The sequence below is a fragment of the Chiloscyllium plagiosum genome, chromosome 6 (genome assembly GCF_004010195.1).
Source record: "Chiloscyllium plagiosum isolate BGI_BamShark_2017 chromosome 6, ASM401019v2, whole genome shotgun sequence".
NCBI classification, from domain to species: Eukaryota; Metazoa; Chordata; class Chondrichthyes; order Orectolobiformes; family Hemiscylliidae; genus Chiloscyllium; species Chiloscyllium plagiosum.
Genome location: NC_057715.1, coordinates 114,374,828 through 114,399,947, shown reverse-complemented (window position 1 = coordinate 114,399,947; position 25,120 = coordinate 114,374,828). Strand labels below are relative to the sequence as shown.

Below are 25,120 nucleotides of genomic sequence, written 5' to 3'. Positions count from 1 at the left end.
TCCCCCAAGTCCCTCCTCCCTACCTTTTATCTTAGCCTGCTGGACAAACTTTCCTCATTCCTGAAGAAGGGCTTATGCCCGAAACGTCGATTCTCCTGTTCCCTGGATGCTGCCTGACCTGCGCTTTTCCAGCAACACATTTTCAGCTCTGATCTCCAGCATCTGCAGACCTCACTTTCTCCTAATGCTATACAAAACCTTGGTTAGAACCTACTTGGAGTATTGAGAGCAAATTTAAGCACCACATCTCCAGAACGATATGTTGGCTTTGGAGGGAGTATAACTTAGCTTTACAAGACTAATAACTGGAGTTCAAACATTAGGAGGAGAGATTATACAAATTGCTAGAATTGGGAAGGTTAAGGGGTGATCTGATTCAAGTCTTCAAGACATTAACAGGAAAAAGACAGAGTTGGTAAGCTTTTTTCACTGTTTGGATTCTGGAAATAGGTAGCATTGTCTGAGAATTGGAGCCAGGCCATTCAGAAGAGATGTTGGAAGCACCACTACACACAGGATTGTAGATGTTTGGAGCTGTCTCCCACAATTGGCAGTTGATGCTGTTAATATTAATTGAAAGTAATGTTTAGTAAAGAAAATTGTGATGGGATTTTGGATTAAGGCAGATGTGTGGAAGTAGGTGCCAGATGAGCCATGATCTCATTGGTGGCACAAGCATGGGGCTGAATTGCTCCCTCCTGATCCTATTTTGACAAGCCAATTTACCCTTTTAGTTTTAAAGAAATTCATTTTTTTTCTTCTTTTTACTTGATTTCCTAAGGTTTAAAACTCCAACTGTAGGGATTAATTAAACAGCATTGTAATGTTACTCAATTGACTGCTGTTGGCAGTCCCTCTGTTTGAAAGTGATGCTACTTGGGCTTAAGTTTTTTTTTCTTTTTGTCTCTGTCTTCATGTGATTGAGCAAGGAGAAAGTGAGGATTGCAGATACTGGAGGTCAGAGTCAAGAGTGGGGTGCTGGAGAAACAGCAGGTCAGGCAGCATCTGAGGAGCAGGGATGATGATGATGAAGGGCTCTTACCTGAAATGTCGATTCTTCTGTTCCTTGTATGCTGCCTGACCTGTGTTTTCCAGCATCCCACTCTTGACCTGTAGATCATTGGGAATGCGGGATAGGATGTTCCACAAAGTAGTCGGATCTGTAGTGAGCATTTGCTTCCCTATCTAGCATTGCTTTGCTTCCTCATTGAAGATGTTATAACTCAGTCTGCAGCTTGAGGCGAACTGTCTCATTTGTGAAGAACTGGTAGCAAGTTCCTTTGTGATCGTTAATTTCAAAGTTGCTGTGCTTCACAGGGCTTCATTGTGTCTTTGATGCATCTTCTTAGATCTCCCTTGGAATGTTGGATGTTTGAGAGTTCACCAAGCAGGCCCGGCACGCAAGACAACTTTCAGCCAATCGGTATCCAGTTTATCCAAGTTCACTTTCCAGGGGTTTTCCTGAATGGTTGTAGAGTGAGCTTCAATAAGGGCACTTGTTTTATTTTTGTCAATGGTCTCTATCACTGAGCCAGAGAATGTGGTCTAGGCATTGTTGTTAGAATTTCAAGTGCTCTTGCATGTCGCTGATAAGGCAGTCAAGTCTGTGTTGTACAGAAGTGCAGATTAAAATATCCACAATAGTCTAAGACTTTTTGTCAGCTTAGAGTGATCTTGCTTTTTGCAAACACCTGCTCCTGTAGTTAGTAGAAAGGTGAACTGATGCCTCTGCAATCTGGTGTTGGATCTTACTAATGACCTTTTCTGAAAGGTGGGGATTGCCCAACCTATTTCAAATTAATTCCTCCACCATAATTGAAGGTGGACCATTTGGCTAACCAAGCTTTAGTTAAGATGTGTTTTGGAAATATTGAAGGACAAGCCAAATCTCTCGTCCTGATTTTTTTTTCTTAGTGTGTGCGTGAGTCGAGGGTTATGCAGTTCAACACCGGCAAGTGGAGTTGAGGGTAATCGGTGAATCTTCAGGTTGAATGGCTTGGTTCTCTGTCTTATTGTCTCTTGGTGACATTAAGCACCAGTCAAATGAAAAGCACGGTGGTTCAGTGGTTAGCACTGCTGCCTCACAACGTCAGGGACCCAGGTTTGATTCCCGCCTCGGGTGAGTGTCTGTGTGGAGTTTGCACGTTCTCCCCACGTCTGCGTGGGTTTCCTCCCACAATCCAAGGATGTGCAGGTTAGGTGAACTGGCCATTGCCCATAGCGTTAGGTGCATGAGTCGGGGTAAATATAGGGTAGGGGAATGGGTCTAGGTAGGTTAATCTTTGGAGGGTCACTGTGGACTTGTTGGACCGAAAGGCCTATTTCCAAACTGTAGGGAATCTAATCTACTTAAAAAAAACTTTTGTATGCAGAATTGAGGAAATTGACTGTTTTGCAAATCTGGTGTCGAGTAGGCACTGATATGGGAGCCATTTGGAAGTTGGAAAACTGAATATTTAAGGTTGGTTTAGTTTTTTGGTTAGATATTTTAAGAGGTGTTCAGCACTCCTTGGAGATCATTTGGGTTGTTGGAGTGGATAGCTACCCTCTGCTAGATTGCCTCCATACTGTTAGCAATCTCAGCCTTTCCTGATCCTGATTTGGATTTTGGGTGCATCTGTTTTTAATCCTTTGTTTTGAAGACTGTAGTATAGATCTTGACTATTAATGTAATAACTTTAGATTAGAGCAGAAAATATTTTGTTTTTTACAAAAGCAACACTCATTTTGTATGCATCCTGTCGCTCACTCCTCAGCTGAAAGCAATCAGTAATATAAGTTGACTCTTTTTCTAATTTGTACTCCTTCCAGTGTTTGGAAGATTTGTACAAGCCATAATTATGGGTTAAACTGTTTCACCCATTGATGGCCTAGATTGGCATTATCTGTCAATATTAGAGAGAGCACTGCCATAGGACATTGCTGCGGGAAGCGTGTTGCTTGGTCAATGTTGAAACCTTAAACAGTAACAAAACTTTGTTTATAAAAGTGTCAATCATGGATCAGTTGATAGCTGTTGGCCTTTGAATTGCAAGGCCTTGGATTTAAGTCCCACTTGATGACTTGAGTGTATGAATCGGTGCAGCAATTGAGGACATTATTCAAACATGCATTGAAGGAACTCTTGCAACATGCTGTTGAAGGTGTTGCTGTTCAGATGAGGTGTTAACTGAGGTCACAACCACCTCTGCTTGGGAGGGAGTAAAAGATCTCATGGCATTAGTTCGAAGAAAAGCAGGGGAATCCCGCTAGTGGCTTGGCCATATGTTTTCCCTCCATCAAAAACATTATTGCCTTTGTTTAGACCATAAGACATAGGAGTGGAAGTAAGGCCATTCGGCCCATCGAGTCCACTCCGCCATTTCATCATGGCTGATGGGCATTTCAACTCCACTTACCCGCGTTCTCCCCGAAGCCCTTAATTCCTTGTCACATCAAGAATTTATCAATCTCTGCCTTGAAGACATTTGGCGTCCCGGCCTCCACTGCACTCCGCGGCAATGAAATCCACAGGCCCACCACTCTCTGGCTGAAGAAATGTCTCCGCATTTCTGTTCTGAATTGACCCCCTCTAATTTTAAGGCTGTGCCCATGGGTCCTAGTCTCCCCACCTAACAGAAACAATTTCTTAGCGGGCCTAACCAGAGCTTTATAAAGTAGCACATCGGTGCTTTTATATTCCAACCCTCTTGAGATAATTGACAACATTGCATTCGCTTTCTTAATCATGGATTCAACCTGCATGTTTACCTTTAGAGAATCCTCGACAAGCACTCCCAGATCCCTTTGTACTTTGGCTTTATGAATTTTCTCACCGTTTAGAAAGTAGTCCATGCTTGTATTCTTTTTTCCAAAGTGCAAGACCTCGCATTTGCTCACATTGAACTTCATCAGCCATTTCCTGGACCACTCTCCCGAACTGTCTAGATCCTTCTGTAGCCTCCCCACTTCCTCAGTACTACCTGCCTGTCCACCTAACTTTGTATCATCGGCAAACTTTGCTAGAATGCCCCCAGTCCCTTCATCCAGATCATTAATGCATAACGTGAACAGCTGCGGCCCCAACACTGAACCCTCCGGGACACTGCTTATCACCGGCTGCCATTCCGAAAAAGAACCTCTTATCCCAACTCTCTGCCTTCTGTCAGACAGCCAATCCTCAATCCATACCAGTAGCTCACCTCGAACACCATGGGCCCTCACCTTACTTGTGGGAGTTTGGGTTCAAATTAGTTGCTATGTTTTCTGTATTGCAAAATGTTACATTTCAAAAAATTGTTTTTTTTTGTCAAATGCTTTTAAGGTTGTGCGAAGTGCAAGTTTTTATTTTCCTGTACCATGCTAATAATGCCAGTGGACTGCTTTGCTTTCCTCAAGGTTTCCGGTATTGTAGAGTGGAAGCATTGTTTGCTGTATTACATTAGATTCTAAATTTAATTTTCCACTTGCACTGAATTTGATTGAGGGAATTGCTCTAATGTCTGTTAATGTAAACATTCTGTCGACCATGAAGATGTTTCCATTTGTGAGGGAGTCCTGAGCTAGGCGTTATAAATTTTAAGACTGTCGCTAATGGGTATTCCAGGAGAAACCATGCTCCTAGAGAGTGGTGAGATTGTGGAAAAAGCTTGGTAGTGGCCTGAGGATGATGGGAATAGAAGGATGCATTGGTAGTGTTCGATGAAGTGAAGTTGAGACTCTTGTGGAGCATAAATGCTAGCATAGAACTTTGTAATGTTTGGCAAGAGTAGCCACTTTTAGCCCCAGGTTTGCTGGGTCCACAACTGCACATTCCTGATGACTAAGACACCCTTCAAATCCTTTGTTAATCAAGAATTTATCTGCCTGTACCTTTAAAATTATTCAGTGACCCTTGCTCTACCACCCTCCAGGGAGGAGAACTCCACAGATATTTTCAACACGTTTGAACTTGCCTGAAACAGTTTTTCCTTTAACTCTTCTTTCTTTCCCCAAGTCACGGGGGTGGCTATTGGTATCATTAGAACTCCCAGGTATGTCTGACTCTTATTGGACTATGTGTAATATTCCTTGTTTCAGTTTTTTTTGGGGCCATTTCTCTCAATTCTCTGATAGATCAGTGGTGTCATCTGTTCTATTTTCTACTCTTGACCAGAATTGGAAAAGTCCGTCAACGTTTTCCTCCAATTTGCATCCTTCTCTCCACTTCCACAGGGATGTTTCCAACATGTTTTCCTTTTTTCTCAACTGAGGAATCCCCCTTTTTGGAGATTGACAGGGTTCTGTCAATGTTCAATCCATTGCCTCCATCTGCTCTCATTCCTTCCTCTCCCAGAACAAAGAGGAAGTTTCCTCACATCCTTCCTTTTTCATTCCACTGATGTCCACATCAAATTGTGCCACTATTCTGAGAGGGCCGAGGTCTCTTTAACACCCTGGTTCACTTCCCTATCACTCCTAACACTTTCCTCCTCTCTTCACCCCACCCCATTGTACTTGGCCATGCAATAACAAAACGGGTAATGCATGTCATTTTGCTTTCTCTGTCCTCACTGTACAAGGCTAAAACGTACCTTTAGGTGGAAGCAGTGATTTACCTGTACTACTTTGATTCACTTGACTATTTTTGCACTAGCCTATTGTATTCACTGCTCACAATACAGTCTCCTTTACATTGAGGCCAATTGCATGACTCACTTCTGTCTTGTTGGCTTTGCTTTTGTTCTAATGTACATCTGTATCCCTGTACCACCATTATCTGTCCCTGTCTCTTTGGGTAAGTTTGCCATCTGTTCAATTGATGCGTACACGTACAATAACAATCGCCATTTTTTTTCAATCTCTTTCAGTTTTTGAGTGTCAAGCCATTAACTGTTTATTTTTCCACGGATGCTGACAGACCTGCTGAGCTTCAGTGTGTACAGCTTTTGTTCTTAAACCATTTCAGGAGTCCACCATTTGCTCGTCACCTTTTTCCTTTCTCTTCTCTCGCCCCATTCCCCCAGTCCATCAATGTTTCTTTATTCGCCTAATTATCTTCAGGCTGTTTTTCTAATTTTGCTTTCAATAGCTTTCATGTATTCTTGGCATTCACTTTAATCGTATGACTTTAGTGTTTAATCATTTTAACCTTAAATGTGATTTAATGTCCCTCTTCACAGTCATACGGCATGGAAACAGACCCTTTGGTCTAACCTGTCCACGCTGACCAGGTTTCCCAAACTGATCCATTGCCTCTGTTTGGTTTTGCTGATTTTATTACCAATGATCAAATGACTCTACACCTTTTGCTTTAAGTCCTGTCTGAATATCTTAAATGTGCAGTAGCACTCGAGCCTTTAGTACTGTTTTTTTTCCATTCTGGAGTGCTAATTCTGACTAGTTGTCTTTGCTTCTATTTAAGTATTTCCCATTGCTGACTTATGAACTTGGCTCTTCAAAATTACCTGGATATGGTTCCCATTGTGGTGAAGTACGTTTATCCTTCCCTTTTTGTTTCTGTTTCCTGTTGCTGCACTCAGCCAACTTTTGTATCTTGGTCAATGCTTTTAAGTGTCACTTATTAACCTGCTAAATTTCTAGGAGAAAATGAGGACTGTGGATGCTAGAGATCAGAGTCGAGAGTGTGGTGCTGGAAAAATCCAAGGAGCAGGAGAATCGACGTTTTGGGCAAAAGCCATTCCTGATGAAGGGCTTATGCCCGAAAATGTCTATTCTAGTGCTCCTCAGCTGCTGCCTGACCTGCAGTGCTTTTCCAGCACCGCACTCTGGACTCTGCTTCATTTCTAGGGCTTGTGTAGGTACTGCTGTTTTGCTTAATGGAGTAACAACTTATTTCGAAACTATTGTTGCGTACTTCGATTTGACTTTTTGCTTACCCTTTCTCAGTTGAAAACTTTTTTTTTGTGTATACTTTAAAATATTATACACAGCTTTATGAATGTATTTATATTTATCCAAAAGTCTTTTTCAAATTGATATATTGTCCTAGTCAGGTGGCTACTATTCCTGAGACTAATCAGATTCTGCACAGACTATTTCTTTGTCTTGCATTGTCAAGTGCTTTTGGGTTGTTACTTTCTTAAACTGGTCAAGACACTTTTACAAAGTGGTATGTAAGTGTCCTCCATATCATCCATGGGCTGGTCTAAAATGCATGTCAATAGTGCCAAGGCGAAATTACATATGAAGCGTTGCCACACAAGCAATGGAGATGAGACATTCCTACTGGGGTTATTGTAAACATGAACAACAGTACTCTGGTTTCTTAAATTTAAAATTTAGGTTACAGTCACCTTGTTTAATGCAGAAGTAGTTTCTCATTGTATTGTGGTGACTTTCTAACATGCACATGTCCCGCATGTTTTTGTTAAATGATTTGTAATATGAAAATGAATATACCTTTTTCTGGCATGAAACATTAATGTTGTGAGAAATGCAGCAGCCAATTTGTGTACGGCAAGCTCCCAGAAACAACAATGTGATGCCCAAAGTATATCTCATTCACCACAGATTGTTTCCCTGGGACACTGGGGAAATTGCTTTGCTGCTGTCCCCAATAGTGCCATGGGATCTTTCATGCTCCAACTTAAGGGGGCAGATGGGGCCTTGATTGAACAAAGGATGACCTGACTAACATTGCAATGCTCTCCTCAGTACTGCACTGGATTGTTGGCCTTGATTCTTGCACCCAATGGGTGGCACAATGGCTCAGTAGTTAGCACTGCTGCCCCACAGGTTCGATTCCAGCCTCTGGCAACTGTCTGTGTGGAGTTTGCACATTACCCCCGTGTTTGTGCAGGTTTTTTTTGGGTGCTCCGGTTTCCTCCCACAGTCCAAAGATGTGCAAGCCAGGTGAATTGGTCATGCTAAATTGACCATAGTGTTAGGTGCATTAGTCAGAGGTGAAACAGGTCTGGGTGGGTTACTCTTCGGAGGGTCGTTGTGGACTTGTTGAGCGGAAGGGCCTGTTTCCACACTGTAGGGAATCTAATCTAATCTCTGGAGTTGGACTGGAATTTGTAACCAATGATACCATGGCTGACATGCTGTGTTTTTTTTTGTTTTGTTGGATTGTATTACCAGTGATCAAGTGATGACCGATTTTGTAATCTCTAGGCCTGACTTTTCCAATGTATTAGTTCAGGTTGCTCTGATGAGTTAACTAAACTTGAAACATTAGCTTACTCTCTCTTCATGGATGCTATGATGTGGAGGTGCTGGTATTGGACTGAGGTGGACAAAGTTAAAAATTTCGCAACACCCAGGTTAGCTACCTGACAAAGGAGCAGCACCCTGAAAGCTCATACTTCCAAATAAACCTGTTGAGCTACAACCTGGTGTCATGTGATTTTTAACTTCATTGATGCACCCTAACCTACTGTGACCTCTAGCATGTTTTGTTTTTGGTACAAATTCCAGCATTTGCAGTAATTTGCTCTGATTAGTTCATGTTCACATGTAACCTATGCTCACCAATTTGCTTGGACTCCAGTGCACATCATTGGGTGTGCTTTTAGCTGCTTAAGGCAGAGGTCCTGAACTAATTGATTCACCCCCCTCTTCTCTCTTTCCCACCCCCTCCCCCCAAACCACCACCACCACCAACTTTTGCACCTAGTTCTTGTCTTCTGCCTGAAAAGTCTTCAAAGTTAGTTTGTTCAAACTCTTTGTAGAAAATCCACACTTAAAACAAATGACAAAGTTTGCTTGATGCACTCCACAGAGCACTAGGGCAATTTTACATGGGAAAGGCTCTATATATCCACATCTTGGCAATCAAAAATGTATCCGAGTCTTGAGGCAATGACCCAGTCTCCCTTCTTGGAAGAGAATTTCAAATGCTTAAAGTCAGAACAAAAGATAATTAACAATTTTGATCAAATGATGTAGGACACTAGGTCATTGTAGTTTCTTCACCCAACAGAAATCCTGAATGTTGATATAGGCCGAGTCCCTTGTATTTTTGCACAGTTCTGCACAATCAACTGTTTTTAACAAACTTGTGGGCTCGCTTTCATACAACTGTCTCTGGGCATGAATGAAGCGGCAGAGTCTAAATTCCAGTTTGAATTTGAACTGCAACAGTGCTGGCACTGGATTAATGTGTAAAAATTGAATTGGAATGTAAAATTCTTTTAAACCACATCATTTCAATTGCACTCTACTAGGTACACTTGTATTGGCTTTCTAGATGTTTCCTTTGACATGGCTAATTGTAGGAAGTGGAGCCAAGTTGAAGCGAATTTCACTTAATCTGAAAACTCATTACTACTTTAAAAGATGGTTGCTACCTTCCATTGCTTTTGTGTGCAACTGAGTGACTTATTACTGTTTAGATATTTATCTGACCTTGTGTCATCGAACTGTGCAAACAAGCTGTGTTCAGATATTGTTTTATTAATGAAACAGAACTTTGACAAAAACAGAGCGCAAAAGCAACATCAACACTCTTTTCCCAATGGGAAGAATAATTGTTGCTGTCTGTAAAGTTAGACTAGTTTGAAAGTGTGAAGCATGATTAGAAGTTGTTGGTGTTGCCAAACCACTGTTAATGTGTAGTGATATTGCTACAAATACACATACAGCGTGACTTTGCCATGAGTTCAGTGATCCGCGATAGTGGTTCAGAGGTTCACTTATTTTGTTTGATCTTGGCTGTTTATTCCAATTCTGATGTTGATACAACGTAAACATTTGAGTGCTGTACAGTAGCAAGTGTGCAAATCAGTGATAAATTGTGCACTTGATGCAAGGAACCAACTTGGGGGATCATGGTGGCATCTCTGAAAACACCAGCTTTTGGATTATGAAATCCTGTCGTCTTCATTCTGATCATCTGCATTACTGGTTTAAACTAGGGTAGGTGAGGACATCTTTCCACTGGAGAGCAGGAGATTAAGGGGTGATCATAGAGGTCTGTAAAGTCACGAGGTATGCAAGTGAAGTGAATGGTAGGTGTCTTTTCCCGAGGGTGGAGGTTTCCAAGACCGGGAGCATGTTTTTAAGGTGAGAGGAGAAAGATTTTAAAAAGATGCGGGGGGAGGGCAAATTTTTTTTACACAGAATGGATAGTGTGTAGAACAAACTTCCAGAGGAAGTGGTGGATGTGGGTACAATTATAGCATTTAGAAAACATTTTGGATAAGTATGTGGTTAGGAAAGGTTTAGAGAGACATGGGACTGGTTTAGCTTGGGATTACGGTTGCTATGGAATGGTTGGACCGAAGGGTTTCTTTCTTTGACTCTGTGACTATATAACTCATTCATACTGAAGTGGATATGAATGATGAGTATACGAGGGCATATTGGGGGCAGTCCCAGTCATGCCTAAATGAGGTGTTAATGTGGTGGACCTATGTGTCAAACAATAAGCAGTAAGTAGAAGACTGGGTTTAGTGATGCCACAAATTATGGATCAAATCTAAGCTCTAGTCTGCCCTATTTAATCTGAATAGTTGTGGGCAATTATTCACAGGAGGTGGAGGATCTACAAATATCTCTATCCTGAATGAAAAGATCATCCAGTGAATGAGTGCAAAGATGAGGTTGAAACGTGTACAACAATTTTCATCCAGAAGTGCTAAGTTGCTGATTCATCCTAACTACCTTCAGAGCTCCCTAACAGATGCTAATTGTCATGCAATTTGATTTGCCTGGCACTAGATCAAGAAACAGCTGGAGGTACTGGATACTGAAGACTTGTGCTCCTGAACCTGCTGTACCCTCACATGGCTGTTCCAATACTGTTGCAACACTGGATTCTATGCAGCAGTGTGAAGCAAGCTGGTGGGCTCAAAGGCTATTAAGAATGATGGCTCTCATCAGTGACATCCACAGGCCAAAGAATGGAAAATGTCTTTTATGTCTCTATCAAGCTTTTCAAGAAAAATCAGACAGTTAGCTTTTCAAGACGATCCCTAGATCAACTCACATTGTAGTCCTTTTGTGGGAGGAAACCAGAGCACCCAGAGGAAACCCACGCAGACACGGGGAGAACGTGCAAACTCCACACAGTTAGTCGCCTGAGACGGGTATTGAACCCTGGTCTCTGGCGCTGTGAGGCAGCAGTGCTAACCACTGTGCCACCGTGCCGCCCATATTCAATTAAAGTTTTTTTGGGAAACTGCATAAAAGGTATATGGTGAATCTATAAAGGACTACAATGTGGGTTGATCTAGGGAATGTCTTGAAAAGCTAACTGTCTGATTTTTCTTGAAAAGCTTGATAGGACATAGCAGAAGACATTTTCCATTCTTTGGCTTGTGGATGTCACTGGTGAGAGCCATCATCCTTAATAGCCTTTGAACCCACCAGCTGTTTTCAGCAACTTCACAATGTTGCTGCAGTTCCAGAATCCCCCTCAGTACAGACTTTTTAAGGACTGCAGATTACTTTTCCGAAAGTCTTTCGGTGAAGCAGATAATTGAGAATGTATGTTATGGTTGCCATTACTAACTAACTTCCAAATTTGTCAACCAATTAATGAAGCCCCAAGAAATGGGGATAATTTTGTCTCGGACTGGTTTGAGTCTGAAATGAGCTGACGGAGGATGTGGGCAGGGTAGTTCAATTGGTTCATGCAAAAGGAAAGTAGATCGTTCAGAATGAGGTGTTTGGCTGAGAGTGTAGTTCTTGTCAAAACCTTTAAAATTCTAACAAGAGTAGACAGGCTAAACACAGGAACAATGTTACTGAGACTGAAGTCCGGGATCGGGTCACAGTCTAAGGATGCAGGACTGTCTGTCATTTAGGACTGAGATGAGATGTATCTTAACCCAGAGAGTGGTGAGTCTGTGGATTCTCTACCGAAGACAGCACTTTAGGCCAAAATATTGATCTCCTTAAAGCATATAATCTGCAGAGTAAAGGGGAGAAGGTGGGAGAATGCTACCTGGTGAGGTGCACATTTGGAGAGCTGCTGCCCGCAAACGTTTTTTTTTAAAAGTCAATTTTGTTTTCGATTCCAGGTGAGATTTTAACCATGCCAATAGGCATTTAGCTAGATTTCTAATCCAATAAAGTATTGCCATTTCAGCAGCTATTATATTACGTCATGTAATTGGCATTCCAGTTAGTGAGAGGGCAGTGATAAGGGGGATTGTCATCAGGCTGGAATGGTATGATTGGGATCTTGCAGATTTGTTTTTTAGTTGCTGGCCAATCCATCACTTATTTCCAGTCTCTAATTATCATTGAGGGTGATGCTAAGCTGTCAGCTTTGGCATATAATTGTTTGGCAATTTCAGAATATTACCAACAGTCAACCCGATCACCTTGGATCTGTAGTCCTAAATGCTGTAGATTGGGCAAGGATATCAGCTTTTCTTCCTGACAGGACATGAGTGAACTAAATGGGTTTGAGTGATAATCCAGCATTTTCATGGTCACCATTACTGCACCATGCTTTTTATTCCAGGTTTACTTGTGTAATTTTAAAAATCCCAATTGTAGTGATGGAATTGGTGTCTCCAGGTGGCTGGGCCACCTGTCCAACAAGTATACTATTTGCATACCTCTGAAAGGATCTTGATTTATTATCTTTCTTGGTGATCTGGAGCTTGTACCCACAGCACAGTGACTAAATTTGTAGGTTATGCAAATCTAACCAAGCTGGTGGAGGCTAAAATTGAGCAGGATAAACTGAGTATTTGAACAAATGTTTCGGGTTTTACAGAAAGGTAAGTGCATCAAGTATGGGGTTAGAATACAAAGTGCTGAAACTGGGGCATTGTAGAAATGTGTTACGGCTAAAAGTGGCAGAATGCTGTCAATGGGACATGAAAGACTTCTGGGATGTCTATAACTTGGAACTATCATGCCAGTGCTGAGTGGCAGTGATTTGAAAGGTCACTACTCTGCTAGAATAGGTAATTTTGCTATTTGAGTTGTTGGTTGGAGTTCCCTGCTCCCTTTTTTTTTTAAATTCACTCATTGGAGCTGCTTAGGCCAGCATCCATTGCTCATTCCTAATTGCATAGAATGCAGGAAAGTCAGCCACATTGTCTTGGATCTGGAGTCACACGTAGGCCAGACCAGCTAAGAATGGCAGTTTCCTTCCCTAAAGGACATTAGTGAACCAGATTGGTTTTTTGACAGTGGTTTCATGGTCATTGTTAGACTCTTAATTCCAGGTTTGTTTTGAGTTCAAATTCCAGCGTGTGCCATGGTAGGATTTGGACCCCAGGTCCCTGGAGTATTAGCTGAATTCCTGGATTAGTAATCCAGCAATAATGCGACCAGGCCATTGCTTTCTTTCTGCTCACTATGCTACAAAAAACATTAGTTCCTAAAGTATAGAGAAGAAGCGACTGGAAATTTTATTTCTAGTTTGCAGTTCAGAGAAGGTTCACTACAATGATTCCTATTTATGGAGGGTTTGTCTTATGAGCAAAGGTTAAACAGGTTGGGACTCCACTCAGGAGTTTAGAATGGGAGGTGAGCTCATTAAAACATTGGATTCTTAAGGGGCTTGACAGGGTAAACGCTGAGAAGGTCTTCCCCTTGTGATAGTGTCTTGGACCAGAGGCATAGTCTGAGTAAAGGGGTGTCAATTTAAGACTAAGATGAGGAATTTCTTCTGAGGGTTGAGTGTCTTTTAAACTCCTTGCCCCAGAGAGCTGTGGGACAGTGTCCATGTGCAAATTTAAGGCTGAGCGAGATTATCGGAAGGGGCATCAACAAGTTTTGAGGAAAAAGTGGGAGATGCAGAACGATTGATTCCTGGTCCTATTTATTATAATCTTTGTGGTTTGTGTAGACTGCTGGCAAGGCCAGTCTTTCTTGTCTTGGCTAATTACCTTTAAGGTGAAGGTGAACTGTCCTTTTAAACCAGTGCAGCTCTTGTGGTGTGCATGAACCCATAGTGCTGGTAGGGAGGGAGTTCTTCCTTTTTGACCAGAAATGGTGGCCATCTGTGTTGTACGTATTTTGGACTGGTCCTCCTGGGAGCAGATGCGGCGGAGACGAAGGAATTGGGAGAATGGGATGGCGTTTTTACAGGGGGCAGGATGGGAGGAGGTGTAGTCTAGGTAGCTGTGGGAGTCGGTTGGTTTGTAGTAGATGTCCGTGTTGATTCGGTCGCCTGAGATAGTAACAGAAAGGTCTAGGAAGGGGAGGGAGGAGTCCGAGACTGTCCAGGTGAATTTGAGGTCGGGGTGGAAGGTGTTGGTGTAGTGGATGAACTGTTCAACCTCCTCGTGGGAGCACGAGGTAGCGCCGATACAGTCATCAATGTAGCGAAGAAAAAGATGGGGGGTGGGGCCAGTGTAGTTGCGGAAGATGGATTGTTCCACATACCCTACGAAGAGGCAGGCATAGCTGGGGCCCATGCGGGTGCCCATGGCTACTCCTTTTGTTTGGAGAAAGTGGGAGGATTGGAAAGAATGTGGAACAATCCATCATAAAGTTTCAACTTTGATCTCCAGCATCTGCAGACCTCACTTTCTCCCAGGTCCCTAGAGTATTAGCTGAATTTCTGGATTAGTAATCCAGCAATAATACGACCAGGCCATTGCTTTCTCTCTGCTCACTATGCTACAAAAAACATTAGTTCCTAAAGTATAGAGAAGAAGCGACTGGAAATTGTATTTCTAGTTTGCAGTTCAGAGAAGGTTCACTACGATGATTCCTATTTATGGAGGGTTTGTCTTATGAGGAAAGGTTAAACACGTTGGGACTCCACTCAGGAGTTTAGAATGGGAGGTGAGCTCATTAAAACATTGGATTCTTAAGGGGCTTGACAGGGTAAACGCTGAGAAGGTCTTCCCCTTGTGATAGTGTCTTGGACCAGAGGCATAGTCTGAGTAAAGGGGTGTCAATTTAAGACTAAGATGAGGAATTTCTTCTGAGGGTTGAGTGTCTTTTAAACTCCTTGCCCCAGAGAGCTGTGGGACAGTGTCCATGTGCAAATTTAAGGCTGAGCGAGATTATCGGAAGGGGCATCAACAAGTTTTGAGGAAAAAGTGGGAGATGCAGAACGATTGATTCCTGGTCCTATTTATTATAATCTTTGTGGTTTGTGTAGACTGCTGGCAAGGCCAGTCTTTCTTGTCTTGGCTAATTACCTTTTAAGGTGAAGGTGAACTGTCCTTTTAAACCAGTGCAGCTCTTGTGGTGTGCATGAACCCATAGGGCTGGTAGGGAGGGAGTTCTTCCTTTTTGACCAGAAATAGTAAGGGAATGGCTATTTAGTTCCAAGGCAGGATGGTGTGGGGAGGAGAACTTGCAGGTGGTGATCCATGTGTCCTTTGTCCTTCTGACTTGAAGTTGTGGATGAATGTTAAATTTGATGTTTGGGGTGCTGATTGATTGGGTTGTTTTGTATTGGAAGATGTTCTCATATGGTGTTGGAACTGTCATTATCCAGCAAAGGGCAGTGTTTTCAATCTTGTTTGTCATGTCTTGAAATTGTAGACCAGACTTCAAGTTGGTGTGATTTTCATTGCAGAATTGTCAGCCACTGAATTGTTCTTAAAGCTTCAGTATTTACATGGCAGTTTCAGTTCCAATTTTGGTCAATTGTCACCTCAATGATGTTGACCCTGGGAGATTGTGATAGAAATGGCATTAAATATCAAGGGGAGATGGTTGATCTTGCCTTTTTCTTAACAATGCTATTGCTTGGCACTTGTATGGCAACATCAAATTTCACCATACATCAGCCTGTGATGGCCAGGCTTTGCAGCAATGACTACCTCTGCCTCTATCTAGTTGCAGTGGGCAGTTGTCAGTGCACAGCCCTCTTTTGACCTTGAAATTGGGAAGGTCATTTAATGAAGCAATTGAAGGTGCTTGAGTCTTGGTCACAATCCTCAGGAATACCTGCAGTGATGTAAGTTGACCTCATAACCATCTTTCGTTTGTCTCTTGTCTAATTCAAAGCAGTTTAGAGTTGTCCCTATTTTTCACTGACTCATTGATGCCACACTGGATTAAATAGATCAATCTTGGTGTTGAGGGAAATCACCCTGCCCTCTGCCCTGGAACTTTGGCTGTTTGCACTAAGGCTGTAATAAAGACGAGCAGAGTTACCTTTGCAGAACCTGAAATGAGTGTTCATGAGCAAGTTATAGTTTTGTCAGTGACGCTCACCTTCAACGCAATCAGCCACACCATTTAGCCGACTAATTGAGCAGTTAATTGGCTTGATTGAGTTTGTCCTTTTTTTTTAATGGACAGTATATAGTTGGGTAGTTTGACAGCTCTGTAGGATTTTAAACCTCTGGCAGTTATTCAAGTGATGGGAATTTCTTTGCGTTGAGAGTTTTATGATTTGGACAGAGTAAACACTGAAAAGCATTAACTTTGGGTTTAGAACAGTGTGGGGGCTGGGAGGAGTGGGAACCCAAAGCATTGTGGAGAGCTTTTGTCAACCATCAATTGCAGGGGTAGAAGTAGGCCTTTTAGTCCGTGCACTGAGATTACTGTTGATCTGATGATCGACTCCACTTCCCTACCCAAAAAACCTGTCAATCTCAAGGTTGAATATACTGAATGACCAAGCTTCAATGGCTCTGTGACAGAATACCACAGATTCACTACCTTTAGAAGAAATTCCTTGTTACCCATGTCTTAAATGTGTGAGCCCTTACTCTGAGATTTTGCACTTTGATGCTAGACTCTCCACTTGTATCCTGTCAAGCTATCTTAGAATCTTGTATGTTTCAGTAAAGACGTCCCTCAATCTTAGGTTTTCCAATGAGCACTGGTCCAATCGATTTAACCTGTCTTCAGAAGACAGCATTTCTGTGCTTGCTGTCAGATGACTGAACCTTTCCAGACACCACTCTGGTGGAGATAGGTGCAAGAACAGTTTCTCCAGGACAAAGGAGTTAGTTTATAACAGGTACCTCAATGCAGGAATTTAGTTTTACAATTCCAGACTAGAAATGTTTAGTTTGAACCCGGGGTTATTTGAAACAAAGTTTCAGATCAGTTATGTGAATCTTCAAGAAAGAGGCAATCAAACTCCCCAAATCAGAAATTGGAATGAAGTTATATTAAACCTGGTAGATGTGATGGAGAACACACTTTTCTCTGTTTTAATATGCAAATAGATACTTTTCGGAATAGAATTTTACTGTTACTTGTCAAGAGTTTCATTTATTCTGTTACCTTAATTCCTTCTGGAAAATCAAGTTGTTTAAAGCCAAATATTCTGCATTGTGTGTGCATGTGTTTGAATGGAAGATTACTTTGTTAAATTAAAATGTATCCAGGCACATTTCAGAGACCATAACTTTGACCATAACCATGGCGTTCCTTGATTTCTGGTTGAAGCTGATATTATCCAAGTGATGCAGACTGATTGCTATCATTAGCTATATCTGTTAGCACTGTATTTTGTAAGAACTGCAAAGGTGATTGGTGAATGAGATGAATTCCGGCCATTTTGAGCAGTTAGATCTTTTCCTTGGTGATGCCCCATCTTTATGTATTCAAGACTTGTATTAGTCTCAAGTTGAAACCCAGTGCAGATTCATCTGCTCCATCTGCTTTTTCGCCCCCCCTCCACCCCATCCTGTGTCTGCTTTAGAAGGGCTGTAATGCTGGACTTTGAATTCCAAAAAAAAACAAAAACTATAGAGCTAATTTTGTATCTGGGTACCTTTTTTATTTTCTGTTCCTAAGTTGGCACAGGAAATGGCGATATTGTTCGCTATACTAATTTTATCCCTGTACTTGAGTACATATAACAATAAAACCTTATTCTAAAACTGTTTAGGTCCTTGTCATTCTCTCCTGTCTATGTGACATTACTATTACTTAAGTTAGCGCTTTTTTTATACTGTGTAGTTTTGTAGTCAGTTGGGGCTAAATGAGATGAATTGAGTGTCTCTTAATCTTCAGTCGTGACTTTCATATTCTTTGAATCACAGTTGCCAGAGCTGACAGCTATGGGTCAGTTGATAGCACTACAGCCTCAAACATGAATACACAGTTTTGCAGACAGAATCTGGTGCTGTACTAGGAGTGCATAATTGTCAGACATCCAGCCTTCTGATTATGTTCGGGCCCTTCTCTGCCAGTTTTGATATACTTAAAATATCCCATGATACCATTTGAGTAAGAACAGGGAAATGTAATCCCAAACTCCATCCAGTGCAGTGGCCAATGTTTATTCTTTTAGTTACAACACAAACCGATCAGTTTGTTACTTGACAGCTGTATTTCTGTACTTGCCAAATGGTGGCAAAGTGCTATGTGATTGCAAGCTGTCTTGATAAATGACTGGAATATGGCATCTGATCCTGGCTATGTCTGTGGGAAACCATAGTTTGCACACTGATTAAGGCCTATATTTCTGGGATCGAGATGAAAGGATAGAATGGAAATGTGTAAACACTAAATGCTGCATGTGGCATAAGGACCCTTTCAAATTTGGCAGTATAAGCGAAGGAAGAAGTTTGTTTCTCAAGTTTTTGCTCGCCTAAACATTCTTGATATTTAAGGGATAAAGTCAGGCTTGTTTTATACTGCCTCTTTGCTGGGTTTTGCCATCAGAGCACCTTTTGTGAACTATGTTAAGTGACAGATATCAATCCTGTTGAATTCATATCCTCTCGTAATCACATCAAAATATACAAAGTCAAAATGGCAAGCATTTTGGAAATCTGAAACAATACTTGAGTCATATTGAAAACTATATCACAGCTTCTGTGGAGCAAAACAGTCACATTGGCAGAATGTTCATCTCAAGCAAATGTGCATATGTCTGAAAATCTGGTGTGCGAACATGAGATTTCTCTTCCCTGTACACGAATTAGAGGAGTAGGTTTTGTGGTGTTTTATTCATAATGAGTTCAGTTCATTTAAACTATTGATCACATTGGGTGGACCTTCAGTTACAATCTTGTGATGGGCTACTTGATTTTTCCCTCAAGCTTCGGGGTTGAGAAATTAGCTTGTCTTTGTCCTGCAACATCAGCATGTCTGCAAGATACAAGTCTTTTCATGTACTTGAGCACACATTAGTTCCAAATGCATCATTCTGTTCTGCTATGTTAAAATAAGCTAAAATATTTCATCGTAGATTGAAAGATGTGACTTGTGTCTAAATCCTTTCAATTTTGGGCTCTCCCAAAGCACTTGATGTCCAATAATGTGATTTTATTTTTGAAGTATTGTCACTGTTGATAGCTTGCCTCACACAAAGTCATAAGTTGCTTGGTGTGTTAAGTTGTCATGAGGAATTTGAGTGATGTTTAACTTGAACTTTGAGTTTATATGTTAAATTTTCTCACTTGGCCAAATTCATCAGCGCTGTTTAATGCTGCAATGACATTGGTCATAGTTCTGTTTTAAGTAGCCAGAAAATCCAGACAGTATGATGTTGAACATCATCTAAGTTTGTGCGAATATCTAAGCTAATGTCGAAACTGGGAATTTGAGTTGCGCATTTATGACTTCCACACTGCTGATAGTGATGTCTTTCGAGCAATGCATGAAGCCTGAATGCTCTTCTGCCTTGTTAGGTTAATAGAAAAGCCACTGTTTAAAGAGTCTGCACTGTCCTGGCTGACACCTCAACCATCACCAAAATCAGTTACTAAGGTCATAGACTTATTGCTGTTGTTAAGATCTTGCTATTAGACTTTCTCCTGCAGAACTATGCAGTTCAGAAGTACTTAATTGACTGTGTAAGGTGTTTTGGGATATTTTGAAGTCATGAAAGCTGCAGTATAAATGCAAGCTAGCTTTTTTCCCCCTGTGTATAGCTAATGAAGTTAATTGAGATTGGTTGCAGAAGTTGGAAACGAGAGCTGAAAATGTGTTGCTGGAAAAGCGCAGCAGGTCAGGCAGCATCCAAGGAACAGGAGAATTGAAGTTTCGGGCATAAGCCCTTCAGGAAAGGTTATGCCCGAAACGTCGATTCTCCTGTTCCTTGGATGCTGCCTGACCTGCTGCGCTTTTCCAGCAACACATTTTCAGCTCTGATCTCCAGCATCTGCAGACCTCACTTTCTCCTGCAGAAGTTGGAAAACCTGCATCCCTTCCCTTGAGCATATGTCAAAACAAGCCAATAATGAATCTTGTACACAGTTCACAAATGTGTTGTGGATTGGTTTTGAAGTTTGTTAAATGATACTGAATAAAAAAAATTGTGCAGAACCAAATATGGTCCTTGTGAAAGTCCAATATCAGAAATTTAACTGTTTGAAATTTCTGTTTTGTCTGTTAATTTAGCGACGGCTTCGACATCTGCGTAGTATTGCAGCACGAAATATCGTTAACAAGAATGGATCCCATCTTTTAGACACCTACTTTACTCTACACTTGTGTGATGATGCAAAGGTCTATAAAGGTAAGCTCAAATGGATGTACATAGGTTTTTGTGATGGGAATTCACTAAATTGATATGAAGTTGGAGCATCCAGTTTTTGGTTCGTGTGGTGGCCTTGGCAGAGTTAATGGTCACCTACTACTTGGTGAAATCTTCCAATTTAACAGCTGATCAGAATTATAAACTACTTATCAAATATTGAGCAAGGTTGAATGAATTACTTCAATACATGGTCAGCAGGCATCTTTCACTTCAAAGCAGTGTAGCATTTCCTAATCAAGCTGTTCAGAGATGTTATTTGTTATGAACCAGACCAGACTCCTCAAAAGACTTGAAAGTAGCCTCGACTCTAACTTTAGCTTATTTTAAAGGCAAATGTGAACTACCTGCACTGTGACTGGTCAAACTAGTTGGCGTTAAGTAAAACCCAACCTGTTTAAGCACTATAGTTGAAATGCAACCAAAGGAAGAGGAATTTAGAATAATTTATGATGTGGAGGTGCTGGTGTTGGACGAGGGTGGACAAGGTCAGAAGTCTCATGACACCAGGTTAGAGTCCAACAGGCTTATTTGGAATCGCAAGCTTTTTGAAACACTGCTCCTTCGTCAGATGAAGTCACTTCACCTGAAGAAGGAGCAGTGCTCCAAAAGCTTGTACTTTCAAATAAACCTGTTGGACTATAACCTGGTGTTGTGGCCTTTGCCTAGAATAGCTTAACTCTATTGGAAACCTTAACAGGATAATGGATACAATAACTATTACAAATTAACTGTTTTTAATATAGTAACATTCCGTAAGTACATCCCCTTGGCAAAAAGGAAAATTTAGCCAGATGCTCACATGCAGTTCTCGAATCCAGGACGAAAAGCATTGAGAGAAAATTTAGTAGCCATCAGGAGACATTCACTGAATTTTCCAACTGAGACCCCATACTTCTGCTTAAGCTAAGCCTAAAAACCCAGAAACCCTGATCTGGAAGAGCTGGCCACATCAATTTTAGATTTTTTATTTGAAAACACCAGGGCCTCCCAAGCTGCTTGCTTTAAGCGTTCTGGTAGGCTACTCGGTGCCTCTGTCTTCCAACCCATCTTCAAAAAACAAAATTGGGACAAAATAACTTGTTAAAGTGACAGCATCGTCATGTATTATACCCCTCCAAAACAGGTGGAAACTGAATCTGGATCTCCTGGTTCAGAGGTAGGGTTGTTAGCATCGTACCATAAGAACCCTCTTTAAATCAGATGTTGTTGCGCCTCATAGTTCAAGGGTAGGAATATTACCACCGCGTGACATGAATCCCAGGAACCTACTTTAAATCAGTGTATAATATCTTCTCCTCCACGTGTTAGGAAAATGATAATTTTGTATGGAAAGTTGAAATGTATTAAATACAGTTTAATTTTCCAGTTCTGTGACTATGACTTGTTTTATTTAAGGCTCACACTTTGTCTAGCTATGGGTCAATTTAGATTTGGAATTATGACTTAGTCTAAATTACTGGACAAGCTATCTGGTGAGAATTTTGAGTGTGTTTAGTTAAACTACTGTGAACTTCAATAAGAGGCCAGAAGAGGGATCAATTTTTAAGGAAGCAACCATGACAACAGAAGGGCAGTTTAATTCTGGCAACCTGCAGGGTATCTGTTCAATAAGACGGCTGAAACTGTTGTGGCAGTCCAAGTAGACAGTGCTGGACAAAGTTCTGAACGTAACCCGCCTCCCTCAAAAAATGTCAGAGAGACAGTCTAAGTATCACAAGGGGAGATGGCGAGAATCACATCTGGTAAACATGCTGAAAGAAAACTTGAGATTCAGCAATTGAGTAAGAAACAGTGACAATATGAGTGAGGCTTCATTGTTTTTTTTTCCCTAATCTGCCTTAGGCCCATAACTTTGCTGATCACACAAGGAAAAGCCAGGAAGTCACTCATTAGTATAGTGATTGGTATCACTGCCTGTTTTACTGGAGACAGGCATTGAGTTCCCCCACTGGGCTAAAAGCTGATCTGTGGCTAACTGGATGGGTACTGTTCAGTAATTCCACTTCCAATTCTACATGGAAATCAGAATGAAGAATATGTCCTCAGAAAGGTGGCTGACAATTGTAGCCAGAAAACTTCAATGAGATTAATGGAATGCGTGAGTTTGTCTTCTGAGGAAATGTTGAACAGGTTAGGCTTTTATCAGCTGGAATTCAGTTATTTCATGAAGTTCGGAAGGCATTTTGATTGAAACATATGAAATCCTGAGGGGTCTTGACAGAGTAGCTGTGGAAAATCGAACTAGGTGTCATTGTTCTAAGTCAGGGAATTTCCATTTAAAACCGGTGAGGTGATTTAGTTTTTTTTTCCTGAGGGTCTCACATCTTTAGAATTCTCTTCCCGAAAAGGTGGTCAAAACATAATCCTTGAGAATCTTTAAATTGAAGTGAATCAATTCTTGTTAAGCAAGGCTGTAAAATGTTACTGGGCCAGGCAGGAATGTGGATTTGAGTTTGCAATCTGGTTATTCACTATCTTATTGAAAGGTCTGAATAGATGTCCTACTTGTTCTGATTCTTATGTTCATACAAATGATTATGTTTTAAGTATATTGCAATATTGTACAGATTGGTTCAGTGAATGACCACAGTGGTAATGAAATTGCAAAGAGAAAATTTGTCCATTGATACCATCCACAGGCATCATAACCAAGTGGGGCCTCTTGGTAGGGTAGAAATTTATTGAATTTTGGATGGATCTCTGAATCTTCAGGAAACAATTGTGTCAAAATCTAAAGTTGTAGTCGTGAAAATATATTAAGCAGAATGTTCAAAAGGCTTTGATATCAAAATGGGAGTTGAAAGTGGAATTTATATGGGATTGGTTGAAATCTTTGGCTGACGCTACACTAAGACTAGGCAGATAAACTAAAAGTAGAAATAGAAGTGCAATCTTTGTAAGGATATGATGCTTAAAGTGAATAGCAGTATTTGGAATTAAAAAGAGGGATTTTTGAAATTGAGATGCCACTGTTAGAATTAGCTCACACTCATTTAGAAACAGAAAAATTTGAATTGATAGCAATAGAAAGGGAGTATCGTCCCGTTCCCGTCTCAGTTGAAGCAACGCCCTCAAACAGTATAGTTTTACCTCCTCCATCTTTACTCTGGGCACTGGAGGGAGAGAGAATGATGTCCCATGTGCACAAGGAACATGAGGTCTTAGTCTTCTCTCGAACAACAGGTTCTTAAGGAAATTATAGTCACTTAGAGGGAGGAGCATCCAGATAAGGCAACATACATATTGATTGACAGTTAGAATCAGCGAGTGCTAATAGTAGAGATTAAGCCATTTGGCGTTATACAACAAATAACTGGCTTCACGTGCATCAGGTACGAGCAGTTAAGGAAAGAATTAAGTTGAGTTTTGTGAAACAAAAGGTTCAGCTAAGCATGACACCGATCAGGTAAGAACTTTTATTTAACAGCGAGGTACTGGAGGCAAGGGCAGTGCATTAACAAGATGAAGAAGCATTCAGTATGTAACGTCAGTTAACAAGGTGAAAAGCATTCATTACGTGAAGCCAGTTATTTGTTGTATAACGCCAAATGGCTTAATCTCTACTATTCTTTCCTTAACTGCTCATACCTCATGCACTTTCTTAAGAGGGAAGGAAATAACAAAGGGCAATGCCACATTTGAATTGCCAAGTAAGAAGAAGAAGTATTAAAGGGGAAATGTAGTTTTAAAATGTTGAATTCCAAAGAGCCAAGTAAGTCAGACATGACTTGGTTAGATAAAAGCTTAAAGGAAGAAAGAAGTAACAGTAGGTAACACAATAATTCTAATTTGAATTGGAGGTTTGATGTAACTGATAAAAGCACATGAGAGCAAAGCTAGAGGCTGAAGCATTTCCAGCAATGTGCCAATCCTGCAAGTGCCAAATGCATGAGCAGCTGCCTCCAGTGGTCCCCAGAATAACTGATGCCAGTCTTCAAGCTAATTCAGTTCACTCCGCGTGATATTGAAACTGGTCGAGACACTGGATAGTGCAAAAAAACTATTGGCCCTGACAATATTCCAACACTAGTACTGAAGACTTGGGGTCCAGAATTTGCTACCTACCCTAGCCCAGCTCTTGGGATACAGTTACAATACTGGCTTCTACCCAACAATGTGAAAAACTGCTCAGGCATGTCCTGTACACACAAAGCAGGACAGATCCATCCAGCCAGTTACAGCCCCATCAGCCTACTCTCAATCATCAGTAAAATGATGGAAGTTGTTATCAGTATTATCAAGCAGCATCTGCTCACCTCTCACCACCTATAAGGCTTGGTTTGGGTTCTGTCAGGGCCACTCAGCTCCTGACCTCAGAGCCTCAATTCAAATATGAACAAAAGAACCATAAACAAACGCATAGATCTAGATGCCATCTATCAACCCCTCTGAAAACAAACAGGAAATGACATCACCACAAACCCCAGAAACCCCATCCAGGAGAAAGATAGCAATAGAATGCAGGAGAAAACAGCTTCGCTTCACTTGGAGGTCGCCACTGATGATGTTACCTAGCCCAGTAATGAAACGTCTGGATAAGTGGGAAAACTGAGGACTGGGAAGCTTTTAAAGAGCAACAGAGGATTACTAAGAAGGAAATACGCAGAGGGAAAATGAGGTACGAAGGTAAACTGGCCAAGAATATTAAGCTTTTTTAGGTATGTGCAAGGCAAAAAAATGGTTAGGACAAAAATTGGGCCCTTGAAGACAGAAACAGGGGAATATATTACTAGGAACAAAGAAATGGCAGAGGAATTAAATGGGTACTTCAGATCTGTGTTCACTTGGGAAGACACAAGCAATCCCCCTGAGGTA

The 25,120-nt window shown here is 41.2% G+C and overlaps 1 protein-coding gene across 4 annotated transcripts in view; it reads left to right on the top strand.

The window, feature by feature from the left end:
- Positions 1-25,120, top strand: part of uvrag (UV radiation resistance associated gene) — a 338,769-nt gene that overhangs the window by 11,022 nt on the left and 302,627 nt on the right. For 3 of the 4 annotated variants that reach the window (XM_043692472.1, XM_043692475.1, XM_043692476.1), the window contains exons 2-3: positions 6,383-6,451; positions 20,167-20,284. In XM_043692472.1, coding sequence (XP_043548407.1) covers positions 6,383-6,451; positions 20,167-20,284 — 187 coding nt within the window. The remainder of the gene's footprint in view (positions 1-6,382; positions 6,452-20,166; positions 20,285-25,120) is intronic. The other variant, XM_043692474.1, reaches the window with a different exon arrangement.